This window comes from Diabrotica virgifera, chromosome 3, assembly GCF_917563875.1.
Source record: "Diabrotica virgifera virgifera chromosome 3, PGI_DIABVI_V3a".
Taxonomy (NCBI): Eukaryota; Metazoa; Arthropoda; class Insecta; order Coleoptera; family Chrysomelidae; genus Diabrotica; species Diabrotica virgifera.
In genome coordinates this window covers 200999760-201020547 of record NC_065445.1, presented here as the reverse complement: position 1 = coordinate 201020547, position 20788 = coordinate 200999760, and the positions used below count along the sequence as shown (strand labels likewise).

The following is a 20788-nucleotide window of genomic DNA, read 5'->3' as shown; positions in this document are numbered from 1 at the left end:
TGACTGGTTTAGAATAATTAGTTTTAAAAAAACTGGAGTTAAACGCTAATAACGAATTTTTGTAGTTTGGTAAAAAATGCCATGTCCGTCGGAATAGAAAGATTAGCATCAGAGATACGAAAAAATGTTTTTCAACATAAAATTATAGGTTATTTAATTCCCAAGAAGTTGGTTTTAAAAAAATTTAATATCGAAAAACATTGATTTCTTCTATACAAAACTAACACTTTCGATAGTAAATAAATAGAAAAACTGTTAATTTTATCAAAAAAATGTATAGAACATTTTTTGCTTACAATGAATGTGTTTATCAACTTTTGCGGTCAAAATATAATAAAAAATTTCCACCCCCGAGATGGGGTGGAAACCACCCCCATGGTAAAAGCGCCTTTCGGAATCATATAGATTTTGATCCTTGCCTATCTACTACCTATTCTCAAATTTTCAACCAAATCGTTCCATTCTGTAAAAATTGCGAGGTAAAAAGCTTCGGTTCTTGGCCTATTATAGTTTTTGAGTTATTTGTGAAAAATCTGTTAAAAACATGCATTTTTCTCACGAAAATTAAAATCTTTGATCTTTAATAACTCAAAAAGTTTTGATTTATTTTAATAACTTTACAGTCGGAAAAATGAAAGAATACCCAAGAACGATCACATCAATCACATATTATTCAGATTATTAATAATCTATCTCTCTCGTATGTTATTTATGAAAAAAAAAACAGCAAATACAAAATATGTGATTGATGTGATCGTTCATGGGTATTCTTTCATTTTTCCGACTGTATATACTTAACAAATTTTGCTTAGAATTTGTCTGTCTATCGAATTATGGGGTTATTCTTAATATAATAATTTCCACCCCGAGAACGAGTGGCGTCCACCCCCAGGGTAAAAGCACAAGTTGGCACCATGTCACCTTTGTTTCTTGAGATATCGTCTAACCACTCACCAATTTTCATGCAAATCGATGGAGGATCAACGAAATCGGAGGTAATAGCTCATATCCACCTTCAGTAACTGCACTAATCAGCGATTCACAGTTTGGATTCCGTAAAGGCCTAGGAAAAAGGGAGGTATTACTATTCTCCCTTAACGTATCTACTGTCGCAAAAATGTCTAGATATGAATCAAGAACCGTACGTGTGTTTTATAGATTATAATATGGCTCTTGATAGACATGATCAACTGATGCAAGCATTAGAAAAAGAAGATTAGACCTGAGAGATATCAGAATAATTTCAAACTTACACTATGGCTAAAAAGCAGTAATGAGAATAGAAGACATAACATCAAAAGAAATAGAAATACAAAAAGGTGTTCGACAAAAATGTATACTTTCACCAATATTATTTATTCTATACTCGGAAGACATATTTGAGTAAGGCAATGGAAGAACAATACGTAGGACAACAGAATTAATGACATTACAGACCTACAGATATAATATACAGAATCAGCCTATTGAAAGAGTAAACGATTCAAATACCTAGGTACAACAATTAATGAAAATCATAATAGCTCTCAAGAAATACGAATCAGAATCGAACAGGCCAGAAGCACATTTACAAGAATGAAGAGGCTTATATGCTGTCCAGACTTAAACCTTGAATTAAAAATACGATTTCTGAGGTGCTATGTGCTATCCGTATTATACTGCGGTATGGAAGCATGAACACTGAAGGAAATTGACGTGAGGAGACTGGAATCATTCGAGATGTGGATGTACCAAGGAGTGCTGAAGATCTCATTCATGGGTAAATAGAATAACCAACGTATGCATAAGGAAAGAGACGTTCCTGCTTCTAACAACTGAGATTAATTGAGAAAGGGAAGAAATCTGAGATATATGGGACATGTGATGAGAGGAGATAAACATCTAATAAACCAGGTCGTTATGCAAGGAAAAATCCAGGGAAAAAGATCCACAGGAATGAGACGTAACTCATGTCTGAAGAATCTTAGGGAATGGTTTGGATGTAATAACAAAGAATTATTTAGAGCTCCGGTCTCAAAAGCAAAAATCGCTCTGATGATTGTTAACATTAGAAGCGGAGGCGGCACCAACTTTATTTTATGATATATATTTAGGATATAAATTCTTAGCATTACCTAACTATATTTTATCAAGGTATTTTTTTATTTTAGGAATTGCAAGAGATTTAAAAGATGCAGCAGGTGAGGCTTGCGCCTTACTGAATTTAGCGAATTGTTTGAGTTCTAGATCTGAATTTACTGAAGCAATTCCGTATTACGAACAGTATTTAATGATATCCCAAGAACTGTCAGATGTTGAAGGAGAAGCCAAAGCATGTCATTTTTTAGGTAACATCTTTGATTTTTTAATTTACAATTTTTGTTCACACTTCTTTATTTTTAGGTTATGCCCATTACTGTATAGGCCATTATAAAGAAGCAGTCCGGTATTACGACCAGGATTTAGCCTTAGCCAAAGATTTGCAAGATAAAATGAATATGGGTCGAGCTTATTGTAATCTAGGATTAGCTCATCTAGCTCTTGGGCAGCTAGATACGTCGTTGGAATGCCAGAAATATTTTCTAGCAATTGCTCATATGACAAATAATTTAGCAGGTATAGTATTTTTACTACAAAAACGTTATTACGTAGGTCAAAATTTTTGACGTAAGAGAACTGTCAAAACATTAGAATGTTACTTTTCATTATTACCATATATATAATAAACATGGCAATAATGAAAAGTCACATTCTAATGTTTTGACAGTTATCTTACGTCAAAAATTTTGACCTACGTAATAACGTTTTTGTAGTAAAAATACTATACATTATATTTTGGGTTATGAGAGAACTTTGTTTAAGATGAGCAAAATTATGAGGTTTTGCTCTTACAATTTTTTGGAAAATAGTTCATGTGTTATTTATTTTAGGCAAATTTAGAGCCCTAGGCAACATTGGAGATGTTTTAATAAAGCTAGAAGAGCCCGAAGAAGCCATTAAGATGTATCATAGGCAGTTAGCTTTAGCAAGAAGTAGTAGAGACATCAGCATGGAAGCAGCAGCTTGTGGAGCTCTGGGAATAGCACATAGATTGATTAAGAAATTTGATAAAGCGTTAGGTAAGCACATTTGACCAAACCTACTGAAACATATCAGTAATAATATTAATCCTTCTTGGTAGGTTATCACACACAAGAACTTACACTCAGACAAGAAATATCTGAACTACCTGGAGAATGTAGGGCTCATGGTCATCTTGGTGCAGTCCATATGGCGTTAGGAAACTATACCCATGCTGTAAAATGTTATCAAGAACAACTCGAAAGAGCACAAGAGTTACAAGACTGCGCTGTAGAAGCACAAGCCTATGGAAATTTAGGCATTGCTAGGTGAGTGCTTCATATAAAAACTCACGTCAATATAGCACTTCAATCTCGCCATAGTCTTTCTATAAAACTAATTTTTTTATAGAAACTTATTTGTAACAATAACATAGGTACTGATGCTATCGTTTCCTTGCGGAGCTGTCTCTTTTAGTTGAGGTTAGCTACTACACTGGCAAATCTGTATCTGTCCAATGCAGCTCTAAACTAAGATGTTGAATCAAGGCCGGTCCAATCTCTAATATTTTTAAACCATGAAATCTGGCGCCTACCGGGACCCTGTTTTTCCTCCAATCCTCCCCTGCAGTGGCGAAGCGTCCATGTAACCACTGTTACCATTGGTAACAGTTACAAATCTTGCAAATAAATATTTTATGACTACTACGCAATCATTCCATTTATATTTTTACCAACAGAAATACTTGTTATAGTACCTAATTCAGTAAATACCCAACTAGACGCACGAAAATATTGGCGAGATATGTGAATCCATGACACGTTATCATATGCCGTTACCAATAATGGCACTGGTAACTGTAACGCAGGAGAAACCTCGCCATCGCTCGGGACTAGCTATGAAAATTTTGAAGGACCGACGGGTCTAGAGACGGCGCGCGGGCACGCGGTGCATATCAGTATTGTTACCATTTTGAAGATTGGTAAAACGTTGGTTTAGTATGTTTAGTACCTATTACAGATTACAGTGTGCGTGCATTTAAACATGGAAGAGTGTTGCTACGTATTGCGTAATTGATCAAATACTTGAAAAGTCATTCTACTTGTATATTTTTTATATATTATTTTAAAGAAAAAAATGATATTATTGAAAGTGGAAGAATTAAAATATAAACAATAGTTTTCAACATCTGTTCTTTTTCCTACTTGTTCATTTTTTATGTTAATTTTATGGTAGAATAATATGTTTAGTTTGTTTATTATTTATTGTTATACCTGTTACATATACATAATTACATACATATAATTTGGGAATAGTGATTTGTTTTATTTTATCTCACACTATTGAAAACAAAAACTTATACTTGGGAGGTTCAAAATATTTTTTTAAATAGGATTTTTTTACATCTGGTTTTGGTAACACTTTAGAAAAAGTCACGCGTCGCCACTGCTCCCCTGGATAATAGTTGCGTGAGCTTGTACTTTCCGTTTCTCATCGTTTCGTTTAACAGCTCCCTATCTGTACATACTTTCATCAAGACATTTTCGTTGGTAGTGGTCTAAGATATTTTCAAGATCCTTCTATAAAGCCAGAGTTCAAAGGCTTCTAACTTGTTCATCAGCGTTATGTTCAGGGGCGGCTCGTGATAATACAAAATGGTGAGGCACACTACTTGAGGAATATTATTATTGTGGTTAGCTTCTCTTTAATGAGCGAAAGGTCAATTTTGTGACGTCATAACGTGAGACCGTCTACAGAACATTGCCGTATTTATTTTAACCCTTGCAAATTATATTAAATAAATATTTTATTGGCAAAAATAGCAACGGAAGCTCGGATATCATTTTACGTGACAGGCTGGTATTTAGAGAGAGACAAATAATTATTTTCTGGTCAAGTCTGTGATAGGTTCATACACTAGGTAGCAGTTTTTTAGCTAATAATAATTACTAATACCACATATCAAAACAGTATGCATCAGATGTTTCGTCCTTCCTGGGTCTCATCAGCGTTGTACATTAAGCAAAATTTACATTAGAAACTACATGAGAACAATTGACAACAAGTGATTTTGTTTAATAGTTGCCAAAATGAAATTATTGTACGCAAACAATATTGGGACCGTGCAAGTTCGGCAAAGCGACCCCTATTTCTACGCTCTGTACTTTTATTCGCACTTTTAATTATATTGGCCAATTATATTAGTCCTGGTTACTGGATAATTGTCAAGGCCATAGTCCAAAAAAATAATAAGAAGAAAAAATAAGATGCAGGTTATGTTATGCAAACGTAATGGTATGTAGTAAATAAAATTAGTTATTAAAATGCAGTACTGCAAGCAAAATACAATTAATTAAATTTACCTTTATATAATAATTGCATATCATATCAATATTGTGGAGCAATATATAATTTTTCTGCTTCAATGACAGAAGGTATGAAATATACGTCAATTTGACAATTTCAATTGACAATATGAATTATTTAAGATAGTTGCAATATTTCTCCGCGACTCGCGCACGGTCGTTTCTCGTTTCCCTTCCAAGTACTTGCACACCGCGAATACCTACAAACACGTGATAATTTAATTTTAGAACCAATCTTATATTGTAAATCCTATTGAATATAGGGCAATACAAACAATCAAGAAACAAATTACTGTTATATTATAAGATTGATTTTTATGTTAAATAAACTAAGGGTTAAATTTTGTTTTCTTATATAAAAAGCGTAAAAGAAAATTAATTATTATGAAATTTTTTTTTTATTTACACAAATAAACCCGCATCAACCACTAAGGGTTATTAGCGGGGGGACATACACAAACAGTAAGATACATATTATTATATAAAAATGCTTTACAATCTGGTGTATTGTTTAGTCATTTTGAGATAATTTAATAAGGAGTTTAGGTTTGAAGTCAGTACACTTTTAATATTGTCACTAAGAGCACACGCGATCCTTTCTTTCTGGTACACTGGACACTCGATAATTATATGTTTCACTGTCAGTTGCGTGTTGCAATTGGTACACATCGGAGCGGCCTCCTTGTTGAAAATATGCTTGTGTGTTAGTAACGTATGTCCTATTCGGAGTCGGTTGATGATGACTTGGTCTTTTCTATTACTTGGTAACATGAGTTTAGTTCCTACTTGACTTAGGCATTCTTTTAGTTTGTTGTTAGTCTGATCCCAAGTAGTTTGCCACGTTCTGTGGACATGACCTTTGATATTTACTTTGTGATCAGTCCAAGGTATTTGATCTGTGATAGAGCCTATTATGAAATTATAATAATAAAATGAAAATAAATAAAATAAAGTTATTTTTTACGAAATAAAAGGTAGATATCGAGCACTGAGTTTTATTCAATCTTGCCCAAGTATACTTTCGCTCCTAGAGCATCTACAGGAGCATTTCGTCAAAAAAAGAACGGTATCCTCGAATGGCATTAATTGTCTGAAGTGGTGGCAATTTAAATTAACACATATCTAACAAATATTTAACGTACACTACACGAAGGACGAGCAGATAAATTTGAGGGCAGGTAATTTTGGTACTATACATTTTGAAGATGAAGGTAACTTTAAAGGTGAAGATGGAGATACATTTATCTGTTTGTATGTTACAGTGTTGTGTAAGTTAAGTATTTGTTAGATATAATATGTTAATTGAAGTTGCCACAACTTCAGACAATTATTGACATTCGAGAATACCTTTCTTTTTTTGACGAAATGCCCCTGAAGATGCTCTAAGAGCGAAAGGATACTTGAGCAAGATTAAATAAAACTCACTGCTTGATATCTGCCTTTTACTTCGTAAAATTCATATATTCGAACCACTTCCTATTTTGAAGTTATTGTAGTAAAAAACTTCATAAAATATAAATGGTGAATAGAAAACTCAGTTCTAAATTCTTTTTTTTTTTATTAATTAAAGAAACTTTGCGAGACTTCTGTTCTGAAAAATGATCTATTACCTCGTCTATAAAAGCGTTCTCATCCTGCGATTTTATAAATGATTTTTCAATTGATATTTTTACCATATTCTCAATCGTGTCTATGCAGTTGTATTTCTGATATCATTTTTAACAGCACAAATGTATAATAATTTAAAAACTGGCATACAAAGTTTTAAATCATTATCGCGAAAAAAAGTCTTTATCGTCAAAAAACGCTATAGTAGAGGATCCGATATAAGGTCTAACTGCACCGATCTGCTTAACCCGGCACCTGCCACGTGGGGTGCTACCAGCACCCCATAACACATTTTTATCAAATATTTGGTATTTCAAGTTTGGTAACCGAGCTGTGCGTCATAGTAGCTTTCTATAATATTGTATAGCATATATGTGTTAGTGTTTGAAGTGGTTATTTAGTGTCATTCTGAACTTATAGCTCTAAAGTCGAGTTGGGGTGTCATCATCTGGCACTTTAAGTTTTAATTTTTTTTTGTATTTTTGATAAACAGGTCAAATTTACATTTTTTTTATTAAAATAACTGATTTAAATTATTAATATAGGCTCTATACTCACTAAATCTTAATTTTTTTAGATATTTTACTTGACTTCATTTATTATGGCTTGGTACTTACTAATTTGCTTATAACACTGTATTAGTGGCTAATAAGTTAATAAAACATGTTTATTTATATTCTTATATTACTCAACACATTGTGTGTGTGTGTGTGTGTGTGTGAAAAAATGGCTTGGATGCGAGTCCGTTAGCCACAGATTTTTTACTCAACACATTATTTTGTTTTTTAAACAAGTAGACCACAGAACATTTTTAAGGGGTGCTGTGAGCACCCCACGTGGCAGTTGGCGCCTTGCAAAGCCACGTGGCAGGTGTCGGGTTAATGGATAAAAATTATTGGATAATATCCATATATTATACAGTGAGTACGTAAAGGTTGGAATAAATTCATTTTCTCGAGAATGGACGATTTTGGAAAAAAATCCCGAAACAGGTCAATTTTTTTTAAATTACGACTTTTTGGCATATATCATACTAGTGACGTCACCCATCTGGGCGTGATGACGTCATCGATGATTTTTTTAAATAGGACAAGGAGTCGTGTGATAGCTCATTTGAAAGGTAATTTAATTCTCTATTCAGTAATATAAACATTTACATAATTATTTATACAGGGTGTGCAAAAAATATTTTTTTAATTAAATTTATTGACAAAAAAGGAAGAATGCATGTAAATTATTTAGTCCAAAATACATTTTACTGCTCTCAGAAAACAGAAAAAAATGTTTATTTGAAAAATAATCATTGCTTTTCGCTTAAATTAAATGTTCAAACTGTCAAGAGGAAGGTGGGTGGCGGCTTTAATATTGAATTTAAGCAAAAAACAATATTTATTTGTCAAATAAACATTATTTCCTGTTTTCTGATAGCAGTAAAACAGTATTTTGAGTTAAATAAATTACATACATTCTTCTTTTTATGTTAATAAATTTAATTCAAAAAAATTTTCTTGGACACTGTATAAATAAATATGTTAATGTTTATATTACTGAATAGAGAATTGAATTGCCTTTCAAATGAGCTATCACAGGACCCCTATTCTCATTTAAAAAAATTGTAGATGACGTCATCACGCCCAGATGGGCGACGTCACTAGTATGATACATATGCCAACAAGTCGCAATTTAAAAATAAAAATTGACCTGTTTCGGGATTTTTTTCCAAAATTGTCTATTCTCGAGAAAATAAATTTATTCCAACCTTTACGTGCTCACTGTATGTAATTTACTAGGTATGTTAATATTTATAAAATACAAGTGGTGCTTATCTCATTTTGTTCTGACATAAGTAATTTTTTTTCTCTGATTGTGGCCTTGGTTTAGAACTAGAACCTTTAGCCACGTAATTGTATAACTTATCACTAACTCAGGTGTAATGTGTAGTGTGTGTGTTGAGTAAGTGTCTTGTTACTTTGCAAAGTCGACGTCATTGTCTTTGCAAAGAGACGCTAATTGTATCCGATCGTCTGCGGTCCCTCCGGTGAGTACCGATCCCACAAGGACAGAAACTATTTTACATAAGTAATTAATAACTACTTAAAAATTACTTAAAATGAATTAAATTAAAAAGAAATTTCGACCTTGGCAGATATTATTTTAGATTTTTTGGATCATTCGAGACAAAAAAGGACTTTCGTAATTTTTCTCTAAGTTGATCGTTTTCAAGTTATAAACAGTTTAAAACTGAATAAAGAACGAAAGATGGCGATTTTCATGGCTCAAAATAAAGAGTAAATAATATTATTTTTATAATCATCGAATACCTAAATTCAAGTTCAAACCTTCTTTTTTCAGTTCCCGGTAAAATTTTTTGCCATGTTCTATTCTAAAATGTATTTTTTAAATAGTTAATGAGGAAGGTTCCTTATGGGAAGACTGGCGATCGGGCTGCATTAACAACTAAAAACAATGCTTTAAAATGAAATAACTCCAAAATACTTATCAAAGACTGACAAAGACTAATGTTTGAACTTGAATTTAGGTACTTTGTATTTTCAAAAATGATATTTTTTTCTTGTTTTCGATCGTTGAAAATCGTCATCTTTCGATCTTTTTCGGTTTTAAATTATTAACTCGAAAACGATCAACTTAAGAGAAAAATTACAAAAGACGACGTTTTTTGTTTAGAATGATCCAAAAAATCTAAAATAATATCAGCCTGGGCCGAAATGTTTTTTAATTTATAGAAAAAGTAATTTTTTAATAATTAAATAATTATTATTAATTATAGTCAGAAGAAAATTAGATCGGACACCTCTTGCCTTTTTGCTTTTTATAATTGTTAACATACTAAATTATATATCCAATAATTTTTATCCCTTAAACAGATCGATGCAGTTCGACCCTATACGCTTATACATCGTATTTTACACTACCGAGACATGCTTCAGGCAGGATATTTGAATCAGCGTTCGAAAGGTTCAATTTTGTTGCTGCTCGGTCTAGCCCCTTTTACGAAACCGTAAGCTAGACATAGAACCGATGAGAAGCTGGCCCAGGCATGCCTCTCCTGTAACCATTATTTGAGAAATTGAAAATAAGATGCATTTACTCGCACGTGGACAACAGAGATCAGGGCCGTACCTATTTTTATTTTTTATCATAAAAATAAAGTTATTTAACAAATTTCAAAAAGTTAAATTGTATTTAATAAATTGATGATGGGATAAAGAAATAACGTAAATAGTGGATTGGTATACTGGTGAGGCACTGCCTCACCTGCCTCATAGGACCAGCCGCCACTGGTTATGTTGAACGTCCAAGCCTCCGTTCCAAACAATCGGCCATACATAGCAACGCAGGAAACGACATCTAAGACTGATATTAATGCTAGGTACCTACTGTTACAAAATAAGCTTTTTTAAGTTTTGATAAATCCTTATCGGACTACCTCTATTCTCGCTCTTACTTCTTGTTTATAACTTGATTGTTGAACCAGCAATCAAGATATTTGTAGTGGTCTACGTATTCAAGTTGTAGGTGGTTCACATATATTGGAAGGGGTAAATTTTTGTTCTTTGGTATTTTCATAACATTATCAAAAAAATAAATTAAAATCAAATTTTTACGTACTTTTAGATTGAATATGGGACATTATGAGGATGCCATTGGTAATTTTGAGCAACAGTTAGCAACATTGGAGCGACTTAGTAGTCCTACAGCACAGCTAGATAAAGGAAGGGCATTTGGAAGTTTAGGAGACTGTTACGATGCATTAGGCGATCCAGATGAAGCTGTTAAGTGCCATGAACAGTATCTAGCGATTTCACTAAAACTAAAAAGTTCTAGGGACCAAGAAAGAGCATATCGTGGACTAGGTAATACATATTTCAGTTTTTTATTTAGTATACTTAATAGTTTTTGTCTTCAGGGCAGTCGCAGCGTTCGTTAGGACACTTACAACAAGCTTTGGTGTGCCTGGAAAAGAGATTGGTCGTTTCTCATGAACTAGGAAATTTGGAAGCAAAGGCAGCTGCTTATGGAGAATTAGGACAGCTTCATGCCACTTTGGGTAATCTAGAACAAGCAGTTTCTTGTCAGGAACAACAAAGGAATATTGCATTAGAACTAGGTAAGTTATAACAGTTTTCGTTATTTTTAACTTTTATTTTATTTGTACGAAAATATTTCTGCAAATAGCTCGTATAAAGAGCAAAAGCGCACAATAGACCAAAGTCTTATATTTTTATGTAGCAGTTTCTTCAACTCTTCCTATCATTCTTCTGGATATGAAGGGTTGTCGTTAGGAAAGGCAACACGAATTTAGGATACATAGGAGGAATCATTATCATCAATTAGCCAATTGCGTCCACTGCTGGATATAGGCCGCCTCAGTTCTTTCCAGTGTTCTCAACACTGGACCGCTTGTAGCCGGTTTCCCGACTCTTTACGTCTTCGGTCCACCTAGTTCCACTTAAGCGTCATAATTCTTTCAATGACGTCTTGAACTCCAGATCTTGCCTGATCTTGTTATGTGGTCTCGAAGAATCACGTTTAGCATTATTCGTTCCATGGTTCGTTATGTAACTTTGAGTTTATTTACGAATTTTTGCGTCAGTTCTGCTCTATAAGTTTGTACGGAGAAAACACTTTTCGCTTGAGACAAATGGAATTGCAGTTTTTAAAATATGGCTTAGTTTGCCAAATGCTGCCAATTTCAGGCCGATTCGCCTCTGAATTTCATGTGTTTACTTTTCTCTACTTATTTTGATCTTGTGTCCCAGATATGTGTCTATTTGTTGTACGGTATTATTGTAAATACAGTCGGAAAAATGAAAGAATACCCATGAACGAACATATAAAACACGCTGTATTTTCCTGTCACGGTGTCACAAAGAAAATTGTCCAGTGCAAGTACATGTAACAATAATAATTATTACATGTACTTGCGCTAGCCAATTTTTTGTGTGACACGGTGACAGAAAAATACAGCGTGTTTTATATGTTCGTTCATGGGTATTCTTTCATTTTTCCTACTGTATATCACATTAATTGTAAGTGTCTATGTATTGTATCCAAATTATTTATTATTTGCAATATACAGGGTGTTTCATTAATAATTGTCCATATAGTAACTGGAGAAACCTTAGCACAAAATACTAAGATTTAATCTAAATCACTTAAATAAAATGTGGTTCCTTACTGAGTTACAGGGTGTTTTATCTAAAAATTTAAAAACTATTTTTGCTTAGCATTTTAAAACTATTCGACCTATCCTTTTCATACTTGGCAGGAAGTATAGGTACTTTACAAACTACTAAATTATGTTAAACAAACGTTTCTGACTATTACAAGAGGCATACGACGGGGGAAAGTGAATGGTTGACCCTTTCCAAATTCTACGCCACTGGCGGAATTGCTATTTTAGTCCAATATTTCGATTTTCCAATACTTTCTTTGAAAATAATGTACTCTTCATTCGTAACGATAAAGTCATTAGTTTTCGAGATATTTGAAGTTGAAAATGCAACGGCACAGCTATTTTGGTTAATGTATTGTGCCCCTTCATTAACTTCAAATATCTCGAAAACTAATGATTTTATCGTTACGAATGAAGGGTATGTTATTTACATAAAAAATGTTGGAGAATCGAAAAATTGCACTGAAATAGTAATTCCACCAGTGCCGTAGAACGTGGGAAAGATCAACCATTCACTTTCCCCTGTCGTATGCCTCTGGTAGTATCCAGAAAGGTTTATTTAACATATTTTAGTATGATGTACAGTACCTACAGCTTCTACCAAGTATGATAAGGATATGTCGAATACTTTTAAAGTACTGGATACAAATAGTTAATATTTATGTAATATGTATGTTTGATTTAGAATTTAAAAAATTTTTGTACCCAGTGCTTTAAACGTATTTCAAATATCCTTATCATACTTGTCAAAAAGTGTAGATACTGTACACCCTACTATTGGATGTTAAGTGGCTCTGGCACTACCAGAGGCGTACAGGGAAAAGTAAATGGTTGACCCTTTTCAAATTCGACACCACTGATGGAATTCCTATTTTAGCGTAACTTTTAGATTTTCCAATACTTTCTATCTAAATAATATACTTTTCAGTCGTAACGACAAAATCGTTATTTTTCGAGATTTATTTATTTTGCTCAACAAGCCATGTAGGCCCTGCGCGTGAAAAACACAATTACATTTTTTTACTATACATATCTACAATATACAATATTAATTTGTCTATTAAAAAATACATCATATAAATATATGCATATATATAGCTCTCATTTAACAATTCATGGCACATTGTTCTGTTACAATTTCTCTTGCGCTCTTCTTACCACTCCTCTCCATTCTCTTCTGTCTAATACCTTGTTTCTCCAGTTATCTATTTTTAATGGTTTACTGGTTTACTGGTCTACTGGTTTCCTGTTCAATATCATCCTGGTCATTCTATGGTTTTCCAATCTTTGCACATGTCCCAGCCATCTTATTCTATGCGCCTTTATTATTGTGGTGATTTTTGGCTCCGTATACAGCTCTTCCAACTCTTTATTTGTCCTTCTTCTCCATCCCATTTGTGTATTTATGCCCCCGTAAATTGATCGGAGAATTTTCCTCTCCCATCTTTCTAATCTTTCTTCATCTGCCTTTCTTAAAACCCATAATTCAGCTCCATATAAAACCGTAGCTCTAATCACTGTCTTGTAAATTCTTTCTTTTGTTTTTCTTGAAACAAACTTAGACCTCATTAAGGATCTCAGCATTCCATATTTCTGGTTGCCTTTTGTACTTCTGAATTCTATTTCTTTATCCTCATGTTCATTTTCCATTACTTTCACACCAAGGTAAGTAAACTCTTCCACTCTGTCAAAACTGTATATGTAATCTTCCTCCCCTTGTATTTTTATAAACTCTTCATTGTCTTACTGCGTTTCACCCATTATCATGTATTTAGTTTTCTTTTCATTTATCTTTAGGCCAAACCTATTTGCTTCTTTTTCTATCTTTTTCACAATTCTTCTCAATTCTTTCTTTGATTTTGCTAATATTGTTAGATCATCCGCAAAAGCAATACATTGATGTTCATTTTTAAATATGGTTTCTTCCATTTTTATGCTGCAATTCCTCATTATTACTTCAAGAACAAGATTGAACAACGTGGTTGACATCGGGTCACCCTGCCTGAGTCCTTGTTTGATTTCGAAGTCCTCTGAGATGTCTTTCCACACTACTTCGCTTTTCGTTTTTCCCAACGTCATTTCAATCAAGCTAATTAATTTTTTGGGGATTTGTAATTGTTTCAGAGCACGGTACATTTCTTTTCTATTTATACGATCATATGCCTGCTTGAAATCTACGAACAGCGCATACAGGGTCATTTTGTACTCATAGCAATTTGCTTGTAACTCTTTTAGCGTGAAAATCTGGTCTGTTACTGAACGGTTGGATCGAAAGCCTGCCTGGTACTCTCCCACAGTATCCTCCATGTATTCGTTCAATCTTCCACGTATGCATTGTGCTATTATCTTATACCCTGTCTCTAGGAGTGCTATTCCCCTATAATTTTCACATGTTTGTTTATCTCCTTTTTTATGTATGGGGCAGATTCTAGCCAGCATCCAGTCATTTGGCATTTTTTCCTCTTCCCATATCTTTTTCATCAGCCAATATAGTTGCTCGTACAGTTGTTCTCCTCCTGCCTTTAACATTTCAGCTGTTATTTCTGTAGCTCCTGGACTTTTGTTGTTTTTAAGTTGGCTGATTATATTCATTACCTCTTGTTTTGTTGGCGTCCCCACTATCGTATCGTTTTCTTCCATGTTCTGTATTATGTCCATCTCGTCCTCTTCAACATTATTTAATAGCTCTTCGAAATAATTTTTCCATCTTTCTAGCACCTGCGCTGTTTCACTTATTAGTAATCCTTCTTCATTCTTAATATATATGCTTCGACTCTGATATCCTTTGTCCATTCTTTTAACCTCTTGGTAAAATGACCTTATTTCTTTAGTTTGAAATTTTTCTTCAGTTTCCTTTAGCTTATCTTCTTTGGATATTCTCTTCTTTCTCCTACATTGTCTTTTCATTTCCCTTCTTGCGTCCCTATACACATTTCTGTTATTTTCTCTCATTTTCTTTTAATAGCATTATTTGTCTAGCTCTCCTAACTGCTTCAGCTGCTTTTTCACATTCTTCATCATACCAGTCATTTACTTTTCCTTTTCTCATTGTACTGTTTAGAACTGCCTCATTGGCCTTCATTACTGATGTTTTTACTTTCTCCCATCTTTCTTCGATTTCCATTTCTTGTGCGCATGTTGCCAGTTCTATTTCTCTTTTCTCTTTATATTTATCTTTTACTTCTTCACTTTTCAATAGGGTCGAATTGTATTTTCTCTTACCTTCCGTTCTTTTCCTTTTTCCCTTCCCGGTCGCACCCCAGTTTCTCATGCATGTCACTCTTACTAGGTAGTGGTCTGAATTGCATTCTGCTCCTCTCATGCTTTTTATTTTTGATATAAAATTCATGTCCATTTTTCCATTACTACATGATCTATTTGGTTAATTGTTTTTCCGTCGGGCGACTTCCATGTCCCTTTGTGGATTTCCTTCCGGCGCAGTTGTGTATGTACTTCTTATTACCATATTTCTTTCCATTGCAAAACATACTGCTTGGTGCCCGTTATTATTTGTTATATCATGTTTGCTATGTTTCCCTACTATGTTCTCATATATATGTATCTTCTTTTCCAATCTTTGAGTTGAAATCGCCCATTATTATTTTCATATCGTATTTCGGTGTTTTTTTGTATTCCTCCTCTAGTTGCTCATAGAACATGTCTTTTTCGTCTTCATCCGCATCTTCTATGGGAGCATGCACATTTATAATGCTTATATTTCTTCTTTCCCCTTTCGTTTCATTAAAAATGAAGACCGTTGAATTTTCAACTTCAAATATCTCGAAAACCAATTACTTTATGGTTAGGAATGAAGAGCACATTATTTTCATAGAAAGTATTGGAGAATCCAAATATTGGACTAAAATACCAATTCCGCCAGTGGCGTAGAATTTGGAAAGGATCAACCATTCACTTTCCCCCGTCGTACGCCTCTGGTAATAGCCAGAAACGTTTGTTTAACATAATTTAGTAGTTTGTATAGTACCTATACTTCTTGCCAAGAATGAAAAGGATACGTCGAATAGTTTTAAAATGCTGAGCAAAAATAATTTTTAAATTTTTAGATAAAATACCCTGTAACTCAGTAAGGAACCACATTTTATTTAAGTGTTTTAGGTTAAATCTTCGTATTTTGTGCTAAGGTTTCTCCATTTACTATATGGACAATTATTAATGAAACACCCTGTATAGTACCCAAAATATTTGGTAGTTCTCTAGTGTCTCAAGCTCGATATATATTTTTTTAGATGATAAAGTAATGGAGTCTGATGCCATATGTGGACTGGGAATGGTATGCTACCAAATGGGAGAATACTCTACAGCTTTAAGGTACCATATGAATGAACTAGAGATCACAGAACAGCTAGGGATGCCTAATCTACAATCTAGAGCATGTGGAAACTTAGGTATGCTACTAAAGAAAACATGTCTAATAGAAAATATTTATAAACACAATATTTCTTTCAGGTGCTGTCTATGAAGCTTTAGGAAAACTGGAAGATGCAGTAAGGTACCAGCAGCAACATCTATCCATAGCGTCAACTACAAACGATCAGTTAGCAAAAACAATAGCGTACAGCTCTCTGGGAAGAGTCCATCAACTTTTAGGAAATAGCACACAGGCTGTGACTTACTTAACACAAGGGTTAGGTATTGCTGAGTCTTTGGGTCGTAGAGATGAAGAGGCTAAAATAAGGAACAGACTGGGTTTAGCACTATGGACTAATGGCGATTTGGAAGGAGCTCAAAAGCAGTTGGAAATAACCACGCATCTGTTAGAAAATATTAGAAGAGAGACGAAGAATTCGCAAGACTACAAATTGTCGCTCTTCGATTTACAGTCCTCTAGTTATCAGGTTTTGCAACGAGTGTTAGTATGTAAGTATCTTTCAAGAAAAATAACTAAATTCGTAAAACATGAGGGTATTAACATACCTACTGTAAATATAAAACATTATTTTTGTATACAAATATACACTCAGGTGCAAAAACTTCGATTCATCACATATTTCCTATTGTTGTTACAAAACTTGTTATATAATAAATTTAGAGAAACCCTCATCTACGTACAAATTATTCATTTCTATATATTATTTTTCAAGTTTTTATGGCATTTCTTATGTTTTTGTTAAAAATTTACGTTCGATAAGCGGCAAGAAATTAATTTGTTATCGTACTAATTTTAACAACCAGACTATGGTGGGAAAACCTACCGGTTATAACCTAAAAACGGTTTTTTACTCAGCAATACATAATTGGTTTTTGTGGTTGTTTTTTGTAACGGTTAAAACCGTTTTTTTCTTTTAATAAGTAATAACCGGTGAAAAATCGGATAAGTTACCTTCGGAAACAATGAAATCAGAGAAAAACTGGGGAAATTTTTCGCCCCCGCGCGCGCAAAAGTGTCATTTAAGCTGACCGAAATCAAAACCGATTTGACAACACTGATAGTGATGACAGATTTCTATTTTCGATCCCAATAGGGCTTTTCATTCACAGTCACTTGTTTCGAGCTTCTGCCATATGTCGTATAATCCGTAAATACTAATAAGTATTATACACAAATTATACAACATATGACAGAAGCTCGAAACAAATGACAATCGATGAAAAGTCCTCTTGGCTAGTTCCAATTTCCAGTTCCCCTTTCCCATCCCACTACTATACACATTACGCAATAGGGAACTTGCACATTCTTTTTTATTACATAATAATGTTCAGTTTTGTATAAAAATGAGATTTCCAAAATTTCACGCTTCAAAAACTCATAATAACTTAGAAGTACAAATTTAAAGTCTTCGGTATCTTAAAATAGGTCAAACGGCCCGTGACGTCACTCAGTTTAACTATATGGTTCCGTTTATGGTTATAATTAGGTATATTCTTCTTCTTCTTCTTTAGTTTATTGGCCTCCACCTATTTTGGTATACCTCGTCGCGAAATAAAGGAAAAATATTTATATTCTATTAACATTTATCGTATGTCATTGTAATAATATATACCAGTTTGTTGACATTGGAGTTTGATATAGTTATTGAAGGAAAGGAAAGAAGGTTTACTACGGAAAATAAAACCATTTTGTAAAAGTACAGTTTTCTATGAATAGTTCAAACGATCAAAACACTTGTAACGTCAAATAAATGTATTTTCTACTGACGTTTATAACGTCTAATTTAAAATTCTGTTTACTTTGTTGGAAAATTGTAAATGTACAAACGAGTGACGTCCAGACGCGTTTTAGGCCACCTGTTTTAATTTGAATTTTTAATCGCCTTTGGGGGCCAAACGAAAGACCTACAAAAATTTTTTATCTTTGATACATGTTTTAAATTATGTTCTGTTGTGATTTAGAACATTTTTTTCGAATTTAAAAATTTATGCAAGTTCCCTATACAGCCGATGCCATTTTATAATGATTTATTAATTATCTTGGTATCGATATCGATATGAATGGAGTGTCGCAAACCAAAGTGCAGTGTAAATATAACATATTGTTCTGTAGTTATTTCCTTGTGACATAATTATGTAATTTACTGTTTTATTAACTACACTAGAAGGCCAGGATCATTCTGGAGGAGAGCAACATCCGCAGGCGGTAATCGATTTTCTTCATGTTTAAGAAATATACATCTAACTTCAATTGAGCTGGCAAATTGCTTGAACGAAGTCCGAAATGAAGATGTAAGTAGGTGAACGACTTCACGAAGCGAATTGATTATCCAGAAGACCAGCCATTCGTTAACTTCTATCCGTAGAAAACCTCAGAACTTGAGTTGCTTTTGCAAAGAAACACGAAAATTTGAATTAGATCAGGTTTGAGTAATATTGAACTATAATGAGTTGGCAGGCTCACGCAGACCAAAACGTACTTGTAACCTTCTTTGTAGGGATCTTGTATTACCGCTTTCATCGGCTTTAAGTCGTTTAATTTTTACAATTTTATAATGTAACTAATCATTTAAATCCAACCACTGCACTGTTTGGTTCTGGGGCTATTTAGCAAGTACGAAGTTCACTGAAGGTGGACTGTTAAATCAGAAAACGTTCGATTTGAACATTTATGTAATCCATTTGAAATTTTAAATTTTAATTTTTAATTAAAATAATTCTATTCTAATTCTAATCTAATTACAACAGGAGTTTTTACTTCGATGTTAAAGTTTTTTAAAAATTTTTTCTCGGATGGGTTCAGGTTTTGCTTGAGGTCATCAGATGGTCGCCAAAGAATCTGGAGTAGACAAAGAGAACGATTTGCCCAATGCAATATTGCCTACAGAAAAACCTATGGAGGAGGCTCAGTTATGGTTTGGGCTGGTATAAGTTCCATTGCCCGTACTGACTTAGTTCTTGTGGATAGAGGTTCTATGACAGGATCAAGATATATAAACCATTTTAGATGAGCATGTGGTACCTTTTGCACTATTCATAGGGACCTAATTTTATTTTGATAAACGATAACGCTCCTCTCCACCATGCTAGAATCGTTAATGAATAAATACTAAGGCACATCAAAGAAACATGAAACGTATATCACGTTTCATGGAAATAAAACACTACTAAATAAATAAACGTCCGGCCATTTATGAAACTCTCCGAAAATAAAAATGTTTTATGAGCATGAATCACACTGGTTTCATTGGTAGGCGGACTTCAAGATTTGTTTAGCAGTGTTTTATTTTCATGAAACGTGTTTTACGTTTCATGTTTTACGTTTCATGTTTCGTTGGTGTGCGGCTTGCCTTAGAAAACGTCGGAATTGTCCGTATGAATTGGTCAGCTTTCAGCCCCGACCTCAATTCAATCGAACATCTATGAGAAATACTGGGAATTCAAGTTTGGCTACGTTGCTCAAACAACTTTCCTGAGGTTAGTCTGGCTCTTTAGACAATATGGGACGAATTGGACCAACTTCTTGTTCAAAATTTAATTACCATAATGCCATGACGTATGCAGGATATTACAAGGGCCCGAGGAGGAAATACTATGTATTAACAACAAACTAACAAAAAATTTGTTATAACTATAACTGAAGTAATTTTTTTGCATAAATTGTGTTCTCATTTACTATTTAATGTTACTTCTTAAATATGTGTACATTTCATAAGGGGCATCTCCAAAAATATGCCTTCTTCTCTATAAAATAGGCGTGGATCGAATTTTTTGCACCTGAGTGTATTTAATTTGTAGTCTAAATAGAAATCGAACCTTGCTTTTTTGTTTTTAGGTTTGAATCGACATGAAGAAGCCTTACTTATGGCAGAGAGAGGTAGAAACAGAGCTTTCGTGGACTTGCTCCTAGAACGGCAAGGCCATTCAGATCTCAAAATGAAATCGAGAAATAGCAGACTGGAAGAATTTGGAATGAACAATTTGGACCACATTAAAGATATCGTTAACAGACAAAGAGCATCTGTTTTGTATTATAGTATTGCTGCTGGATTTCTGTATTCGTGGTTAATCTTGCCAACAAAGGGTATTTATTAAATATTTTTTTTGTTTATCAGTTGTTTTTCATCCTTATTTATCACCTTTTAACTGTTTTCATCGTTTTTAAATTTTTTTTATTTTCTACTGGGTA

The 20788-nt window shown here is 33.6% G+C and overlaps 1 protein-coding gene across 3 annotated transcripts in view; it reads left to right on the top strand.

The window, feature by feature from the left end:
- LOC114342903 (tetratricopeptide repeat protein 28) overlaps window positions 1–20788 on the top strand; it is a 137846-nt gene that overhangs the window by 65058 nt on the left and 52000 nt on the right. For all 3 annotated transcript variants that reach the window (XM_050647164.1, XM_050647165.1, XM_050647163.1), the window contains exons 11-19: window positions 2151–2327; window positions 2383–2595; window positions 2910–3098; window positions 3161–3368; window positions 10650–10888; window positions 10942–11142; window positions 16458–16616; window positions 16678–17088; window positions 20435–20683. In XM_050647164.1, the coding sequence (XP_050503121.1) occupies window positions 2151–2327; window positions 2383–2595; window positions 2910–3098; window positions 3161–3368; window positions 10650–10888; window positions 10942–11142; window positions 16458–16616; window positions 16678–17088; window positions 20435–20683 (2046 nt within the window). The remainder of the gene's footprint in view (window positions 1–2150; window positions 2328–2382; window positions 2596–2909; window positions 3099–3160; window positions 3369–10649; window positions 10889–10941; window positions 11143–16457; window positions 16617–16677; window positions 17089–20434; window positions 20684–20788) is intronic.